This window comes from Lithobates pipiens, unplaced genomic scaffold (genome assembly GCF_037356315.1).
Source record: "Lithobates pipiens isolate NorthernLeopardFrog02 unplaced genomic scaffold, aLitPip1_a1.2 Scaffold_19, whole genome shotgun sequence".
Lineage (NCBI taxonomy): Eukaryota > Metazoa > Chordata > Amphibia > Anura > Ranidae > Lithobates > Lithobates pipiens.
In genome coordinates this window covers 74309380-74327604 of record NW_027507764.1, presented here as the reverse complement: position 1 = coordinate 74327604, position 18225 = coordinate 74309380, and the positions used below count along the sequence as shown (strand labels likewise).

At 43.2% G+C, this 18225-nt stretch overlaps 1 protein-coding gene across 1 annotated transcript in view; it reads right to left on the bottom strand.

Moving 5' to 3' along the window:
• MRC1 (mannose receptor C-type 1) overlaps nucleotides 1-18225 on the bottom strand; it is a 178554-nt gene that overhangs the window by 122589 nt on the left and 37740 nt on the right. The window contains exons 4-8 of the mRNA XM_077490910.1: nucleotides 15672-15833; nucleotides 13516-13629; nucleotides 11124-11267; nucleotides 7647-7826; nucleotides 1002-1159 (exon numbers count right to left, since the gene is read on the bottom strand). Coding sequence (XP_077347036.1) covers nucleotides 1002-1159; nucleotides 7647-7826; nucleotides 11124-11267; nucleotides 13516-13629; nucleotides 15672-15833 — 758 coding nt within the window. The remainder of the gene's footprint in view (nucleotides 1-1001; nucleotides 1160-7646; nucleotides 7827-11123; nucleotides 11268-13515; nucleotides 13630-15671; nucleotides 15834-18225) is intronic.

The window sequence follows — 18225 nt, the reverse complement described above, 5'->3', positions numbered from 1 at the left end:
GGGCGGGTCTGGGGATCCCCCGCTTACGTCAGTCAGGAGGGGAGGAGGACAGAGGTGGCTCCTCCCGCTGCATCTGTCAGGTCGAGAGAGGAGATAGGCGGGGGGTCAATGAGCGCAGATCAGCGCTCTGTAAACAAGGTATATAGAGCATTATTTTTATACAGCACAGTCACAGGGGGCCACAGATTGTATTACAAAGAGAACATTAATTTGAACAGAAGGATGGGAGGGGGCGATGTGGACACGAATCTGACAGGCAGAGAGGGGAGAGGATGGAGGAGAGGAAAAAGGAGCGATATAGAGCAGGCTGCGGCTGACGGAGGCACATACACTGACAACAGTGTCAGGGCTCAGAAGCCCTGATATATCATGGTCAGCATACAGGGGGAGGGTAGAAACTGGCAGGATCAGCCAGGTATTGCAGGTGATACAGGGGGCCAAATTACACAGTACAAGCACTGTCCTGAATAACATGCTTTATAGGAACAGTATCTTTTTTTTGGGGGGGGGGGGGGGTTAACAAACGCTTTTAAGAGATTATAACAGCATAGTGGTATAGTGGTAGGAACTGCTGCCTCGCAGCGCTGGGTTTACTAGTTCAAATTGCAGATTCAACACTAACAGCACGGAGTTGGCATTTTCTCTCTGTGCCTGTGTGGGATTCCTCTGGGTACTCCAGTTTCCTCCCACAATCCAAAGACATACTGGTGGGTTAATTGTCTCCTTTCTAAATTGGCCCTAGCATGTATGAATGTAAGTTAGGAATCTTAGATTGCAGGGACTGATGTGAATGTATAATATATATATAGACATCTATCTATCTATCATCTATCTATCTATCATCTATCTATCTATCTATCTATCTATCTATCTATCTATCTATCTATCTATCTATCTATCTATCTATCTATCTATCTATCTATCTATCTATATATATAATGTAAATGGTTGGTGCTATAGAAAATGCAATATATATTCATAATGCCCAGATTATGACATACCTTGGTGTTTAAAGCCACGCAGTCCTCTTGTTTGTTAGTGAGGTGAGAAGGTTCTCCTCTCTGCCACACTGTATGATGTACGGGGGTGCCATCACTCCACTCAAAAAACAGCTGCGTCTTCAAGTCGTTCAGTCCGATCCAAACAAACTCTCCACCTTCTGCAAGAGAGAAATCAGTTTTGTCATTTCTAACAACTTGATGCAGCATTAGCAATGTAGAAGCTAAAATATGTCCAGAACCACTTGCTGGTCAAGAGAAACGGCCGCCATTTGTTAAAGGAACTTATCTAAGTCTCCAATTACAAGCAGAACTCCGAGCATTGGAGGGAGTTTTCACTGTGTGATTAATGGTGGAGCAGAGGCACTGATTTCACAGAAAATGTAGTCAACTATTTTGGCATTTAGTTTAATGCAGAGTAATTAAAGAACATCGATACACTGGGTGATAGTTGGACATTTATTTGCACTTCATTTCCAGCATGAAGGACAATATATTTTTGAGTTATCTTTTTTTTTTTTTGTTTGTTGAACATTACATTGTGAGAATTGAATGAGTTTGCATTACAGTAGGGGCATATAAATATCCACTTCCAGACCAGGCTTCTTCTGGCACTTTTTGTTTACGTAACAATCAGTATTTTTTTGCTGGAAAATTATATACCCCTTAAACATTATAGTTTTTAAAGCAGTGGCCCTAGAGAATAAAATGGCAGTCATTGCAATTTTTTATGTTATATTGTATTTGCGCAGAGGTTTTTCAACCGCAATTTCCTGACTAGACCAATTTTCAGCTTTCAGCGCTCTCACAGTTTGAATGACAATTACTCAGTCATGCAACACTGTACCCATATGAAACTTGCGTCCTTTTTTCCACACAAATAGAGCTGTCTTTTAGTGGTATTTAATCACTAGTGGGTTTTGTATTTTTTGTGCTATAAATAAAATAAAACGTAAATTTTGTGAAAAAAATGACTTTTTCTTTGTTTCTGTCGTAAAGTTTTGCTAATTAGTAATTTTTATTCATACATTTTGGCCAAAATTTATACTGCTACATATCTTTGGTAAAAATAACCCACATTAGTATATATTATTTGGTTTTTGTGAAAGTTATAGAGTCTACAAACTATGGTGCCAATCGCTGAAAATTGATCACATCTGATCAGGCCTTCAGTACATCAGGTGTATCTCATTTCTTGAGACACTAACAAGTCAGGAAAGTACAAATACCCCCCAAATGACCCCTTTTTACAAAGTAGACATTCCAAGGTATTAAGTAAGTAGCATGGTGAGTTTTTTTAAGTTGTCATTTTTTCCCACAATTCTTTGCAAAATTACGATTTTTTTTTATTATAATTTTTTTTTTACAAAATTGTCATATTATCAGGTTATTTCTCACACACAGCATATGCATACAAAAAAAAAACACACCCCAAAATACATTCTGCTACTCTTCCCGAGTACGGCGATACCACATCTGTGAGACTTTTACACAGCCTGGCCACATACAGAGCACCAACATTGATGTAGTACCTTCAGACGTTCTACGAGCAAAAATGACGCATCTCATTTCTCAACCACCTATTACACTTTTGAAGGCCCTGGAGTACCAGGACAATGGAATTTCCCATAAAATTATCCCATTTTGGAAAGCAAACACCCCAACGTATAATCTGTGAGGCATGATGAGTCTTTTGAACGGTTCATTTTTTTCCAGAAGTTTTTGGAATATGTGGAAAAAAATGAAGACGCAATTTTCTAACACATAGCATGTATATAGCAAAAATTACACCCCAAAACACATTCTGCTACTCCTCCCGAGTATGGCAATACCACATGTGTAGGACTTTTACACAGCCTGGCCACATAGAGAGGCCGAACATTGAAGTAGTACGTTCAGGCGTTCTAGGAGCATAAATGACACATCTCATTTCATTCCTACCCATCACACTTTTGAAGGTCCTGGACCACCAAGACAGTGAAATTACCCACAAAATGACCCCATTTTGGAAAGCAAACACCCCAACGTATATTCTATGAGACATGGGCTGCAAATAGGTACTCGGGTACTCTGATGGGCTGGAGATAGGTACTCGGGTACTCTGATGGCCTGGTGACAGGTACCCGGGTACTCTGATGGCCTGGTGACAGGTACTCTGATGGCTTGGTGACTGGTATTTGGGTACTCTGAAGGGCAGTGACAGGTACTCAGGTACTCATATGGACTGTGACAGGTACTCAGGTACTAAGGTGAACTGTGACAGGTACTCAGATGAACTGTGACAGGTACTCAGGTACTCAGATGAACTGTGACGGGTACTCAGATGGACCCGGACAAGTACTCAGGTACTCAGATGAACTGACAGGTACTCGGGTACTCAGATGGACTGGGAAAGGTACTCGGGTACTCAGATGGGCTGTGACAGGTACTCGGGTATTCTGATGGCCTGGTGACAGGTACTCGGGTACTCTGATGGCCTGGTGACAGGTACTCTGATGGCTTGGTGACTGGTATTTGGGTACTCTGAAGGGCAGTGACAGGTACTCAGGTACTCATTTGGACTGTGACAGGTACTCAGGTACTAAGATTAACTGTGACAGGTACTCAGATGAACTGTGACAGGTACTCAGGTACTCAGATGAACTGTGACGGGTACTCAGATGGACTGGGACAAGTACTCAGGTACTCAGATGAACTGACAGGTACTCAGGTACTCAGATGGACTGGGACAGGTACTCGGGTACACAGATTGGCTAGGACAGGTACTCGGGTACTCAGATGGGCTATGACAGGTACTCGGGTACTCTGATGGGCTGTAACAGGTACCCGGGTACTCAGATGAACCGTGACAGGTACTCGGGTACTTTGATGGGCTGTGACAGCTACTCGGGTACTCGGATGAACCGTGACAGGTACTCGGGTACTCTGATGGACCGTGACAGGTACTCGGGTACTCTGATGGACCGTGACAGGTACTCGGGTACTCTGATGGGCTGTGACAGGTACTCGGGTACTCTGATGGACCGTGACAGGTACTCAAATACTCTGATGGACTGTGACAGGTACTCTGATGGACTGTGATTGACAGGTACTTTGAGGGGTGGTGACAGGTCCTCTTTATTGGGGGGGGGGCAATCAGTGTGATTGGTGTACACTGTAGGCAGTAACGAGATGCTACCGCAATCTCCTCCTCACACACAATCAAATCAAATCTCCATAGGGGACCCTTCATAATTTTTTACAGGTTACCAGTTTAGAGATACAGATGAGTTCTAGTGCTAGAATTATTGATTTCACTCTGACGTTTGCGGTGATACCTCATATGTGTGGTGCAAACATTGTTTACATATGTGGGCATGACCTACGTATGTGTTCACCACTGTGCATGAGCACGTGGGGACAGGAGCGCTTTAAAAAAATTATTTTTATTTTATTTTATTGTTATTATTATTTTTATTTTTTTAAACTGTCCCTTTATTTGTGGATCACTTTTATTGCTGTCACAAGAAATATAAACATCCCTTGTGACAACAATAAAGCATGACAGGTACTCCTTACAATTGGAAGCCTTAGATAAAAGTAAAACATTGATTTAATGTGCCCCCCCCCCCCCCCCCCCGCCGTTTTCAAAAGTGATTCAGTGGATAATCAGCTGCTCGGATCACTTTTAGCATTAAGACCAGTGTCTGGGGAAAATTTTAATACCAGGGTTATGGCATCTAGCTGCAGCTCAAGGTTTTTCACCTACATGCATTCTATGCACTCTATTCTATGAACTGCAGCCTGGCCGGTCCATTCCCAAGTGGGGAGGCTTCCAGGTAGCATGGTGTGTCCTTGCACTTTTCCTACTCGTCTGGAACCTCTCCCTGATGCTAAGCACTGACCTTGACAGATGGGTGGCCAGTCCCTACTCTAGCCACATGCAAAATGTGTGCCAAACCCAGGAGCCAGGGTCTTAAATAGACTCTGCCCGATCTGTCGCCAAAGCCATATGTGGCGCCAGCATCCAATTAAATGCTGCCTCTCTGTGACCGAGGAAACCATAGAGGAAATAGGTTCCTCTCGACTTCCTCCTCCACCAGCATTGCCACTGCAGAAGAGCACCGTCTGCAGTGGAGAAAATAGACTGCACCTGCCTTCACATGTACAGTATGTATGCCCCCCTAATACCTTTTTTTCTAGTTGTAGATAGAGTGGCGGGAAGGATATTAGAACTTTCGTTGGGGTATTTACTACTTTCCTCTCTTAGGGCTAATTCATATATTAGCACAATGATTGGTGTTTTTCCGCAATCGAAGCTCGCCAGTCATGGATATGACACACAGAAAACAATTGTTTTCTGTGTGTCCTATTCACACTGCAAGGTGACCAAGAGCCTCCTACTGCTGGCTCATTGCAGTCGGAATAAAGAGCTGCAGCACACTAAACATCTGCAGCCGGGGCTATGTGAAAGGACCCTCAGGTTTCGCCATGACAGGAAGTGAGGATAAATGTCCAACACAGGAATAAAAAATTGATGGAGGTTCTAGCCTTCTCTTATTCTAGCTAAATCAGCTGAATTTCAACCCAACCTTCAGCCCTGCTCAGTTGTACGGACTCCTCTCCTGTACTGAACATGTCTTACTCTGATTTTTCAGTGTACATTAGAAGCTACAGCAAGTCATATACACCAGGCCTCATTTGTTAGCTGGAGGATATCCGGGATCTATTCCTTTCCTCCCCAGCCTAACTCTCCCTAGCACGCTTTTCATTCATTTTCATTGGATTTCAGTTTTTTTTAATCATGGAGGCTCGGCATCACATGTGGACATTACCTAGCATCCAACTATCAAAGCATTTAGATATTTGCATAACTCCTCCAAGGACCCAGCCCTCTGCTTGCATCATAGTTACCTGGTTAGTCTGGTTGAAAAAAGATATAAAGACACACACAGTTCAACCAATAAAAGGTCAGGGCTGCATCCAGCCTCCGCCGGCTCTAATGCTGAGAACCGAGTGATCAAACACCGTTGATCGCTCGGTTCTCAGTGCTCCATGAGCAGAGAGCTGGAGAGCTGGTGACTGTCATTTACCTGCTCTCTGCTCTGCCAAACACCCCCCCCCAGGGCTCAAGTCCTGCGGGAACGCATGGGAACGGAGTTCCCATACTTTTTCCACAACAGGAACTCAGTTCCCGTTAGCAGCCATGTCCTGCAAGACTTTGAAGTATGCGAGCTGTGTGGCAGGTGCTACACCAGCAGCCGCCGACACAGCTCGCAATAGTAAGTGCTGAACACCTGACCATTCAGACATCGCCAGTAGGGGGCCCCATGACAGCTTCCGCCTCAATCTACCTGTCAAACACAGCTAGCTGACGGGTAGATCAGGTCCCTGCTGCCAAGAGATTGTATTTAGTCAGACCTCTCGTGATGCGCTCCTCCCCTTCCGGCCCCTCCTGATTTTCTGTCTACTCATCTCCCCCCACCCAGTTTCCTGCATACTTACTCTGTGTGTCCCGCTGAATCCCCCCCTCCTCTATCTTCAGTGCCATATGATGAGAGAACCCAGAGGAGGAGCACAGCTATTCTGCTCACAAGACATGCAGGGAGAGAGGTGAGCTGAGGGAGGAACATCAGTTTGGGGTGGTAAGCTGAGCACAATACCTGGCAACGTTTAATGCCAGGAGGGAAGTTTATGTGGAAATATGTGAAGGGTTGGAATAGCAGCGAGTGTGTGTTGGAGCCCTGCAGAGTTTGCAGGCCCCCAAGCTAACATACATCTCCTAAGCAGGAACACATCACTATCTCCCCAAGCATTCTGTCCAGATAATGTGAAGTTCATTTATGACCTTTCCGTTTAACCCTGTGTTATCCAAACTCTGTTCAATGAAAAGTGTAAACTCACCACATAAACACTCTATATACAAAATAACATCCCCCAATAAAGATCAGAACATGATGTTCACATTTGCATGGAAGCACAATTGAATGAATGCTGATTATTCAGAGAATTACCGTATTTATGTTTATTGAGGATTGTTTTTTTTATGTACTAACAGTTAAGCTTCATTCACACAATACGAAAATTGGATGGAAAATACCACTTTTGAAGCGTTCGTGCATATAAGCGTATAATTATTTATTTATTTTTTTGGGTGGGCGAGTGGATCTTGGGTGGGAGTGCCCACACTCTTTTCCCTAGGACTTGACCCCTGCCCCCCCCCCCCCCACCGGCATTTACTGGAGCGCTGGGCTGTGGTGGGGATGGGAATTGCTGGCTCCGGCTCTCAGAAGCTTGCTGAGAGGCTAAGCTGGGTGCCAGTCCAGGGATCTGGGTGGATCCTGACCATAAGGTTGCGACTTTTCCCCAGACAACCAGCAGAACCAGCATTTCCAGCAGACAACAGGCATCAGACTGCACTCCTGTGATCCACATGAGAAGTACAGCCAAACAAGCTTTGGCTGTACTTCTCCTTCAATGGAACTGTAACAGTAACACCATGGCACAGAGTAGAAATCCCTCCTCATTCATTACTTATGGGTCAGTAATTCTTTTTTTGGGTGTGCCCGAAATACCAGATTATCAACAAGCACCCAGTTTTTAGAACCAGAAATTCTAACATATCCAAAGACATGGAACAATAATAGCCTGCAGTTCAGTGTTACTCACCAAACTCGAACTGAGAGGTAACAAAGCCGAAATCTCCAATATTGTGTAAGCTCGCAAGGTCCCCTTCTTCTTTCCTACAAGACACCATGGCGTCCTTCCACATCTTTGATTCTTTATGCAGTGAATAACAATAGCTAGCATAGGGGATCCAGGTTGGAGGGCAATTGATGGGCTCGGTATCTGTGACACAATATAAAAATAGTTCATTTTCATAAATAATTGGGTTCGGTACAATTTTATTACTCATCATTTAAAAGTTTTACTTTGGTTTTGGATAGAAAAGTTGCAGCTGTGGCTGTGATCTTGTAATAATCACTTGCTGTCAGTAAGTTTATAAACAGTACCTACGCTGGTCAGCAAGTAACTGAGAAAATAGTTTTGACTTTACATACATAAGAATCTTCACCCTAGAAAGAGAAAAGAATAAAAGGCAGCAGCTACAAATACTATAGCTGCTGACTTTGGATAAAAAGACAGGATAGGCCCTCCCGCAGTGCTATTGTGTTCTGCCGGTGAACAGCCTTCCCTGCCAACAGAACACAATGATCACTGCTGGGCTATAGATAGAGATAGAGAAAAATGAGAAGAGACAAACCTCAACTATAAATATTCTTAAAAATGTTCCCTCCCCTTCCATCCTATCTATCCTGCCTAACCTGAATAAAATCAATGCTTACCAAAGCAAGCAAAGTTTTTTCTTGTATTAAGAGAGGTATTGATTCCAGAGAGAGAGATATAATTTTGCCCCTGTACAAATCATTAGTAAGACCTCATCTGGAATATGCAGCTCAGTTTTGGGCACCAGTTCTCCAAAAGGATATCGGGGAACTGGAGAAAGTGCAGAGAAGGTCAATCTACCTGATAAGTGGCATGGATGAGCTCAGCTATGAGGAAAGATTAGAGGAACTGAAGTTATTCTCTCTTGAGAAGAGGAGATTAGGCTGGATTCACACCTATGCATTTTTAGTGCTTTTTGCATTTTGCAGATTTGCACTACAGAACGTGTTCCATAGGAAACCATGGTAAATGCACTGCAGTGAAAATCTGCAAAATGCAAAAAGCACTAAAAATGCATAGGTGTGAATCCAGCATAAGGGGGATATGATCAACATATACAAATACATAATGGGGTTCATATAGTGAACTTTGTGATGAGTTATTCACTTTAAAGCAGTTCCACCCAAAAGTAGAACTTCCGCTTTAAGCACTCCCCACCCCCTTACATGCCACATTTGGCATGTCATTTTTTTTGGGGGGGGGGGGGAGTGGGTGTGTAGTTTTGAGTGGGACTTCCTGTTCCACTTCCTGCTTCCGACTTCGGGCCACCTAGGTGACTCCTCCTCTCCCCCTAGGTGGCCCCTCTCTCTCTGCAATCTTCTGGGACACATCACATGTCCCAGAAGATTGCCTGTCCACTCGGAAAGTGCAGCGCAACTCGTGCATGCACAGTGCGTGCCTGGCTGTGAAGCCGCAAGCTGTTACGGACGGTTTTCCCCAGTTTCAATGGCGGTGGAGAGGAGGGGGAGAGGAGCGAGGCTCATCGCTGGACTGTGGGACAGGTGAGTGTTTGTTTATTAAAAAGTCAGCAGCTACACTTTTTGTAGCTGCAGACTTTTAATAAACTAAAAAAGCCTGGAACTCCACTTTAAGGTCATCACAGAGGACAAGGAGGAGAAGAGATTTCATCTCCAAATATGGAAAGGCTTCTTCATAGTAAGAGCTGTGAAAATGTGGAATAGACTCCCTCCAGAGGTGGTTCTGGCAACCTCAGTAGATTGCTTTAAAAAAGGCCTGGATTCTTTCCTAAATGTACATAATATAACTGGGTACTGACATTTATAGGTAAAGTTCATCCAGGGAATATTTGATTGCCTCTGATTTCGCCTTCCTCTGGATCAACTGTGGGTATAGGATTGTGTATATGAGATTGTATGATTTTTTATTTTTTTTGTTATTATTAGTTGAACTAGATGGACTTGTGTCTTTTTTCAACCTAACTATGTAACTATGATCTGTGTACCTTTTTCAATCTGGTGGGAGAGGGGGAACATTTTTAAGAATAGCTAACGTTAGCATTTTCCTTCACTAGTAAACTCCAACACAACACCCCAACCACCAACAAAAAAAATGCATTCGGTGTGTCCTGAAAGCAGAGGGGCAGTGTGACATCATCAGCTAGAGACTATGTGGATATCTGCTAATTGGATCAAGTTTAAAAGATATTCACTGTACCTACAGGTAAGTCTTACACTAGGCTTACCTGTAGGTACAAATGTTAAATCTAAGTTCATTACCACTTTAACCACTTCCCACCCGGCCAATGCACATATACGGCCGGGTGGGAGCCGTCTACTCCTGATAGGACGTTCAGGAACGTCAATCAGAAGTAGCGGGATCGCGCGCGCGCGTGCCCGCGCAGCGTCGCGACCCCGATGCGCCCGTGTCACCCGGACACGGCGCATCTCAGATCGGCAGGAGGGCTCTGTGATTGGCCCTCCTGATCACATGACGGCCGTGTCCAATCACGGCCGTCATGTGATGTAAACAAACAGCCGGTTGCTAGGCAATCGGCTCCTCCTCTCCTCACACAGAAGTCGTCGCTGAGGAGAGGAGAGCAGATCGCTGCAGCCGGCTGATGATCAGTGAGTATGAGCTGTTTTTTACAGCTTTTTACTCACTGATCATCAGTCTAGTGTACACACAAATCACCACACAGTAAACACACCACACAGTGTAAACACAATGTCCCCACACATGTCCCCAAAACATACATGTCCCCAAATAATAAAAACACATGTCCCTAATAATAAAAACATGTCCCCCACATATGTCCCACTAAAATCACATGTCCCAATGATTATCTGCACACATATGTACGTGATCACCTGCACACATATGTACATGATCATTTGCGTGCATATGTCCGTGATCACACAAACCAATTATTATACACTTAACGGAATTTTTTTTACCAAAAACATGTAGCAGAATACATTTTGGCTTAAATTTATGACAAAATTAGATTTTATTGGATTTCTTTTAAAATAGAAAAAAGAAAATATTGTTTTTTTTTCCAAATTTCCGCTTTTTTGCGCTTATATCGCAAAAAATAAAAAACGGAGTCGTGAATAAATACCACCAAAATAAAGCTCTATTTGTGCAAACAAAATGATAAAAATGTCATTTGGGTACAGTGTAGCATGACTGCGCAATTGTCACTGAAAGTGCTAGAGCGCTGAAAGCTGAAAATTGGGCTGGGAAGGAAGGGGGCGAAAGTGCCCTGTATTGAAGTGGTTAAGCAAAAGAGTAAAAGAAAAAGTGATAACGAGAAAAAGACATAGACCGAGAAAGAGAGATGGCGATAGTGATAGACAGGAAGACAGAGATGGAGAGCACTAGCAAATAGCTATTACCTAATATGAGAAGCAGTAGTCTACTAATTGCTAATAAACCTATAAACATTCTTTTATTTCCTACCAGATGGAGGGATGTAAGAGGAAGTGGCGTTGCCCTTTTTACAGATGTATCCCAACTTTTGCGAGCACTCTTTGTTTTCCCACTTAGCGTTTTTTCCAGGATTCAGTGCCACACAATTCTTCCCTGGTTCTGTTGAAGGGTTTCCTGAAGGAAGTAATGAAAGTGCTGTATTTAGAAACAATTAAAAGACATTTTACTGGAAAATAAACATGTTCCTAATAGGTTAAAAGCGTTTTGAAAAATTGCAGGAAAAAATCTGCAAAAAACAGGCATCTCTAGCTCCTTATAGCTGTAAGCATCCCATGAAACGTCCTCCAACCAAATAGGCATTGACACGTATTTCCAGATTTCCTGAGGTGGGGAGGGTAATACACATTAGAATCTGGTTGTACAGTTTCATTTAGATTTATCAAAATCTATGTGGTTTAATATGAGACTTTTCTAAACTATTCAATTCATTTGTATGCAATGAGGCAGACCCTTTCACCACAAAGTGGTGGGTAAATCCAAAGGAGATTGTACAGTTGGATTATAGTGTGTGTGATGAGCTTTATGTAAGTGCACTTATCCCTTAAAGCAGGGGACTCCAAACTTTCGAAACAAAGGGCCAGTTTACTGTCTTTCAATCTTTAGGGGGATTGGACTGTGGCCAGTGGGAATAGAAAATGCCCCAGTATCAGTAGGATTAAACAATGCCTTATGCTTGATGATTAGTGGGAGTAAAAAAAATGACAGAGCAGCTGTAGTCAGTAGAAGGAGGAATCATGCCCCATCATTGGTATTAATGGAAGGAATAGTGCCTCATCATTGATATCAGAGGGATGAAAGTGTCCCACCAATGGGATGTCAGTGGGAGGAATAGTGCCCTGGTATCAGTGGAAAGAAGAGCGCACCTACATTACTATCAGTTGGAGGAATTATGCCCCATCATTGGTGTCAGAGGGAGGAAGAGTGCCCCATTGTTGGTGTCAGTGGAAAAAAATTGCCCGTTGTTGATGCCAGTCGATGGAACAGATGCTCATCATTGGTATATATGGAAGGATCGTTTCTCATATCAGTGGGAGAAGTAGTGTCTCACAGACCCACCAAAGGCAAGCAAAAGGCAACATCTGGTCCGCAAGTTGAAATTTTCAAGATCACTACTTAAGAGTAAACCTAAGCAGATATAAACTGGCTGGACTCTTGATGCCAAATTTTACAGTACAGCAATACGATTGCCTCTTTTGTGATTTTATACATAGTCCAGAAGATAAAGCAATGTGGAATTACATTTCCAGCCTCAAAGAAGAGTAGAAAATGTACAAGCAATGTACATTTATCTGAAATTCTATCCTACCCAAACCTTTCACTGTGAGAGAATGCAATGCACCATTTATCATATAAAAAACACTAAGGGCCGGTTCACACTGGGGGCGATGCGAGGCGACACGACTTGCCTCACCGCGATCTGACAAGTCGCCCCCGTTCTGTACAATGGAACCGTTCTGAGAGGAGCGACTCGAGTCGCTCCGACTCAGAAAAAAGGTTCCTGTACTACTTTTGGGGCGACTTGCATTGACTTCTATACAGAAGTCATTTGCAAGTCGCCGCTGAGGTCGCGGCGAGGCAAGTCGGTGTCGCCTCGCATCGCCCCCTGTGTGAACCGGCCCTAACTGAAGTTGTCCCTTAAAGTACATATATAACCCAAGTGGTCAGGCTTGTTTATTAAGTACAACCTGCTAAATGATTTAAGGAATATGTGATTGGCTGGGTTTTAAAGACATTTTGAAAAGTCAATGATTTATTGGAAGCCAAAGGAAAAAATATGGAATTGCAAAAATGGACTTTATAGGCACACACATAGGATAAGAAATAAGAAATTTTAATTGGATAAAATGGTGATTTACAAAACATAAAAAGAAAACATATCATAGTAGTACATGATCCCAAGGACTCAAATAGAACCTCCAAATATTATATTCTAATCCAATAGGATGTAATTAGAAATAAACAATAACAGCATCCAAGAGGAATAAAGTGCATGGAGTGGTTGAGTAACAGTATGAGGTCACAGGAAGATTTTTCACTCTATTTGCATTTTATTCCTCTTGGATGCTGCTATTGTTTGTTACTAATTACATTTTATTGGATTAGAAAATAATATTTGGAGGTTCTGTTTGAGTCCTTGGGGTCATGTACTAATATGATGTGTTTTCTTTTTGTGTTTTGTAAATCATGATTTTAACTTTATCCAATTACAATTTCTTATTTTTTATCCTATGTGTGTGCCTAAGTCCATTTTTTTAATTCCATATTTTTCCATTCACTATCAGAACTTTGGCATATTGTTACTAGTGTATCCACAGGGTCACCCTGTGAGGATACACGTTACATTTCATAAAACCTTTTTTACCTGGAAGCCAATTAAGGAATCGGAATGGATTTCCATCGTCCCACTTCCAGCCAGCGTTAAAGTCCAGACTATTAAGACCCAACCATAAGGGTGCTGTAATAGCACTGGTTAATCCTATAAAAGAAATGGACATAATATATAATGAAAATATTCAGAAGCTCGAACAAAACTAAACTCTGTGATAATCAATGAGAAACTTGTTAGTATGCTCATGGACAAACAACAACGTAAAAAGTAATGATGGCCTGGATACACATACAAATCACCCTATTCATCAAGACTGGTTATAAAATAAACTATATATCACACTTATAACTAATCCCTCAAGCTATCTTGCTCACCTACTCTGTATATTTTTTCATCTCTACATATATTACCATTTTCAGCTGTGCAAGAGCAGGAGCTCTACAGATGTTGTACCAAAAAGAGAACTAGATAGCAGGAGATATCAGATAACACAGACTGCTAAATGGCTTAGAACAAGGATACACCCTAACCTTTCTGCTTCCAGAATGGGATTTGCCTCAATTAGTCAATTTACCAAGGCTGACAAAAAACATGGAGTCATTGGTTGGCTTTCTCATTAAGTTGGGTATACACTAGTAGAATTTTGTTTGACGTTTTTCGTTGAAAGAATGCTCGTTCATTTTTCTAATCATTGGGTGGGGTCAAATCAACATTAATTTTTGACCCCAGTGATCAGAAAATTTGAAGGAGCAGGATAGGGAATATTTTGCAAATAGACAAATTTCAAACAATGTACCGTATGTAATTTTCATTCAGCAAAGACCATTCATTCCAAAAATGTATGTAAAAAGCAAATTCAATCTTGAATTACTTTTGAACGACATTCAAATGTATTGCGATTTATTGTACAAAATTTCCTAGGAATTATTGTACAAATTTTTCCAAGGGAGAATTTTTCTTAGGAAAATTTATTGTATGAAATTTTGTTAAAAATGTCACCCATATATGTTAATCCTAAAACTAAGGTGACCAGATCTCCCCGCTTTCCAGGAATAGTTCCTGTTTTTAGGAAAAAATACCCCAATTTCGACCCAGTTAAAAGAATGAGTACCTGATTTCCCGCATTAAAATTATATGAAAGTCTTGTATTTTTGTATTTAAAAATAACAAACAGGTTATACTTACCTGGTCTGTGCAGTGGTTTTGCATAGAGCAGCCCAGATTCTGCTCTTCTGCGGTCCTAGCCCCTCCCTCCTGCCCCCACATCAAGCAGATTGCTATGGGGGCACTCGAGCCACTGCTGTGTGTATCCATTCAGGACAAAGAGCAGCGGCTCAGTCCTGCCCCCTCTCTCTCACCTCATTGGCTCACTGGCTTTGACAGCAGCATGAATCGATGGCGCCCCACTGCTGTCTTAGCCAATGAGGGGAGACTTTTGTGCAACATCACTGGATCCAGATGGGGCTCAGGTAACCATCAGGGGGGATGGGAGGCTGCCGCACATAGAAGGTGTTTTATTTTAATGCAGCTTCCTTGTCTGAAAATGATAGGAGAGTATACTTCCACTTTAATATTGGCTTCCACGGCCTGGGCGGCTGCAGGGTAATCAATCTTAGCAATGTTTCTGTGATTGGCCTGGAGCAGGAGGAGGGAGGGGTGCGTCTTCTCTGGACTGTGTCTGGGGTTATTCATGATGCCATATGCCGATATTACATGGTCTTCCCGGTCCTTCCCCTTTCAGCTTGTGCAGACTTTCTTACAGGAGGTAAGGATATGAATCATTTGCCACCTTACCCTTGCTTGTGATAACGACCTGCAGTGCACACCTGGGCCTGTACTCTTGACCCAAAGCACAAAAGGCTCAGCTGTTATTAAACCATACCCCTTTAAGCCCCTCCCACTGTTAGCACAATTTGGCCGCATCCAACATTTGGTGTAGCATTGTTCTTTTCATACCAATATTTTCCCCACCCCCTGCTCCTTCCCACCCCAATAAACGTGGGCTTGGTCAATAGGGTGTCCATGGATTTCATTTTGTAAATCTGGTCACCGTACCAAAGACTTCCAAATATTTTCTTAGTGAAGGTTTGGAATATTTGTGATTCAGCTTATATTGTCCATTGGTTTTATTAGTCCTCTGAGACTACCGATAGGTCTTCCTATTCTTATTTTTTCCCTCCATAACTCACCTGAAATGTACGTTTGCTCATGTAGTTCTGTTATGCTCAGTAACTCTGCCTCCAGTTGCTGACAGCTCCTCCGTGCTTGGTACCAAGTCAAAGCAGCACCGGAAATGATCTGATATTTGACGCCAGTGATGGAATCTGTTGTCCACCAACCTTCTACTGTAGCTGAAAAGGCAAAACAGATTTAAAAGAACACCATCCTCTAAGGTTGCCAAATTAATGAGTTTTTCCAGTATGTGTGGACTGGACAATAGTGTCTAAAATGGTGAACAGCTCAATGCATTATAAGCACACATTCGTTTAACGACAATAGGCCGTAAGGATCATATTAGGGAATTTGCGACAATGCCTTTTTAGCAATGCTTAATGTATAACTAAAGGCAAAACTTTTTTTGTTTTTGTTTTGGACAGCATGAATATGGATTAGAACATCCTCTCTATTTGTCCTGCTTACAGTTATCACTAAAAGTGAAAGAAAATCCCAAATTTGGGGCTTTCTCCAGCACAGTAAGGGGGCTTCACGCTGCCCCGCTGCGTTCTCACTTCCAAACTTTCTGTTAAACTCAAATCCCTCTTGCATGGGTCCACTTTTTATTTACAGCTACCTTTTTGTTCAGGTAAAGGAGAGATGGTTTGATGTTTCCTGAACTATGAAGAGTCTTATGACTACTCTCAACATTACATTCATCCCTCGCCCCCGTAACCAAAAATGGCTAGAAGTGAACAAAAGAAGAAAGCAACAAAATATCTAGGTAAAAGGTTATGCAGCTTACACACCACATTTTGAAAACTTGCTTTTTTTAACTTTACTGCAACGCATGATGACACATCAAGCACAGTGCAATGGGAACTCAACATACTTGTGTGAGCATGCACGAGTGCCTCCATAGCAAGCATCTTGCTATAGGGGCACTCAGAGAAGAGGAGGGGCCAGGAGCACCGGCGGCGACCTGAGAAGAGGTGTGGATCGGGGCCGCTCTGTGCAAAACCATTGCACAGAGCAGGCAAGTATAAAACATGTTTGCTATTTAAAAAAAAATACCTTGAATATCACTGGTGGCATAATAAGGTGGCATAATAACACCAACCCAAGTTGTCCAGGGAGGGAGAGCAGGAGAAACGTGTCCAATGCTGGCACTGATCCATCTGTGGGGAGGTGCAGCGTGGTGCAGTTGTAGAGAATAGAACTATTTAATGCAGAATCCAGTAATTCACAACAAACCCAGGGGGAAGGCACTTGGCCGGGAATGCTCACTGCATGTAACAGCAGTGTGTAGCAGAGCAGGTCTCAGATATGCCAACAGCATCTGTCTTGAGTGGTAGAATACGACCTGGCCACTGCAGAGCCAAATGGGGAGGTCTCCAGGTAGGATGGTGTGTGCCTATCCTTTCCTTGCTCATCTGGAACCTCTCCCTGCCACTAAACACTGTCCCTGTCAGACGGGTGACCTGTCCCTACACAACCCACATGCAATGTGTGTGCCAAGCCTGGGAGCCAGGGCCTTAAAGTGATTGTAAAGCTTCCGGTTTTATTTTTATTAAAAATAAACATGTTATACTTACCTGCTCTGTGCCCCCTGTCAGCGGTTCTATCTCCTCCCCCCTGCTGAGTGCCCCAATAGCAAGCCTCTTGCTATGGGGGGAACTCGAGCAGGCTTACTCCTGAGCCACACTCCTGTGAATGGACATTGAGCATGGCTTGGCCCCGCCCCCTCTCTCTCCTCATTGGCTGTGATTGACAGCAGCAGGAACCAATGGCTTCTGCTGCTGTGTGAGCCAATTAAGAGGAAGAAACGCAGGAGAGCCGCGCTATCATGCACATCGCTGGATTGAGGGGGGCTTAGGTATGTATTAGGGGGGAGGGGGGGAGCTGCATCCAGAAGGTTTTTTACCTTAATGCATTAAAATAAAAACCCTTATGCCTTTAGAACCACTTTAAATAGGCTTTGCCTCACCCAAAATGGCTGCTAGTCACATAGGGCCGCAGCATCCAATCTGATAGCTTCCCAATGACCCTAGAAGCAATAGAGAAACCATGCTCCCCTTGACTTCCTCTCCCCCTGCAATGCTGCTGAGGTTGAGTGCCAACTACAGTGGACAAAGTAGACTGCACCTGCCTACACACCAACAAAATCCTCCCTCCACTCTTCACACCAAGGACCATGAACCCCCCCCCCCCCAAGCCCCTCAACCCTCCAGTCTGGTAAGTGTCTTTTTTATATGCATAAATAAACTCACCAAAACCCTGCCCAACCTCATCTGCATACTCCAGTCATACTGTACCCTTCTCATTTTCACTTAGCTCCAAGCCAAACACTGTATTTTGCCTTTAGTGCATTTGTGGAACTTTGATAGCCTATTCATTAATGGGGTACCCGAAGGTCATACTTACCTGCTCTGTGCAAAGGTTTTGCTCCCTCGGGTCCTCCTCGGGTCTCTTGCTCCTGGCTCCGCTCCCCCACCAAGTGCCTCCAAAGCAAACCTCTTGCTATGGGAACACTTGTGCGTGCTGAGTGCCCATAAGACACACAGAGTGGGGCTCAGCCCCGCCCCCCGA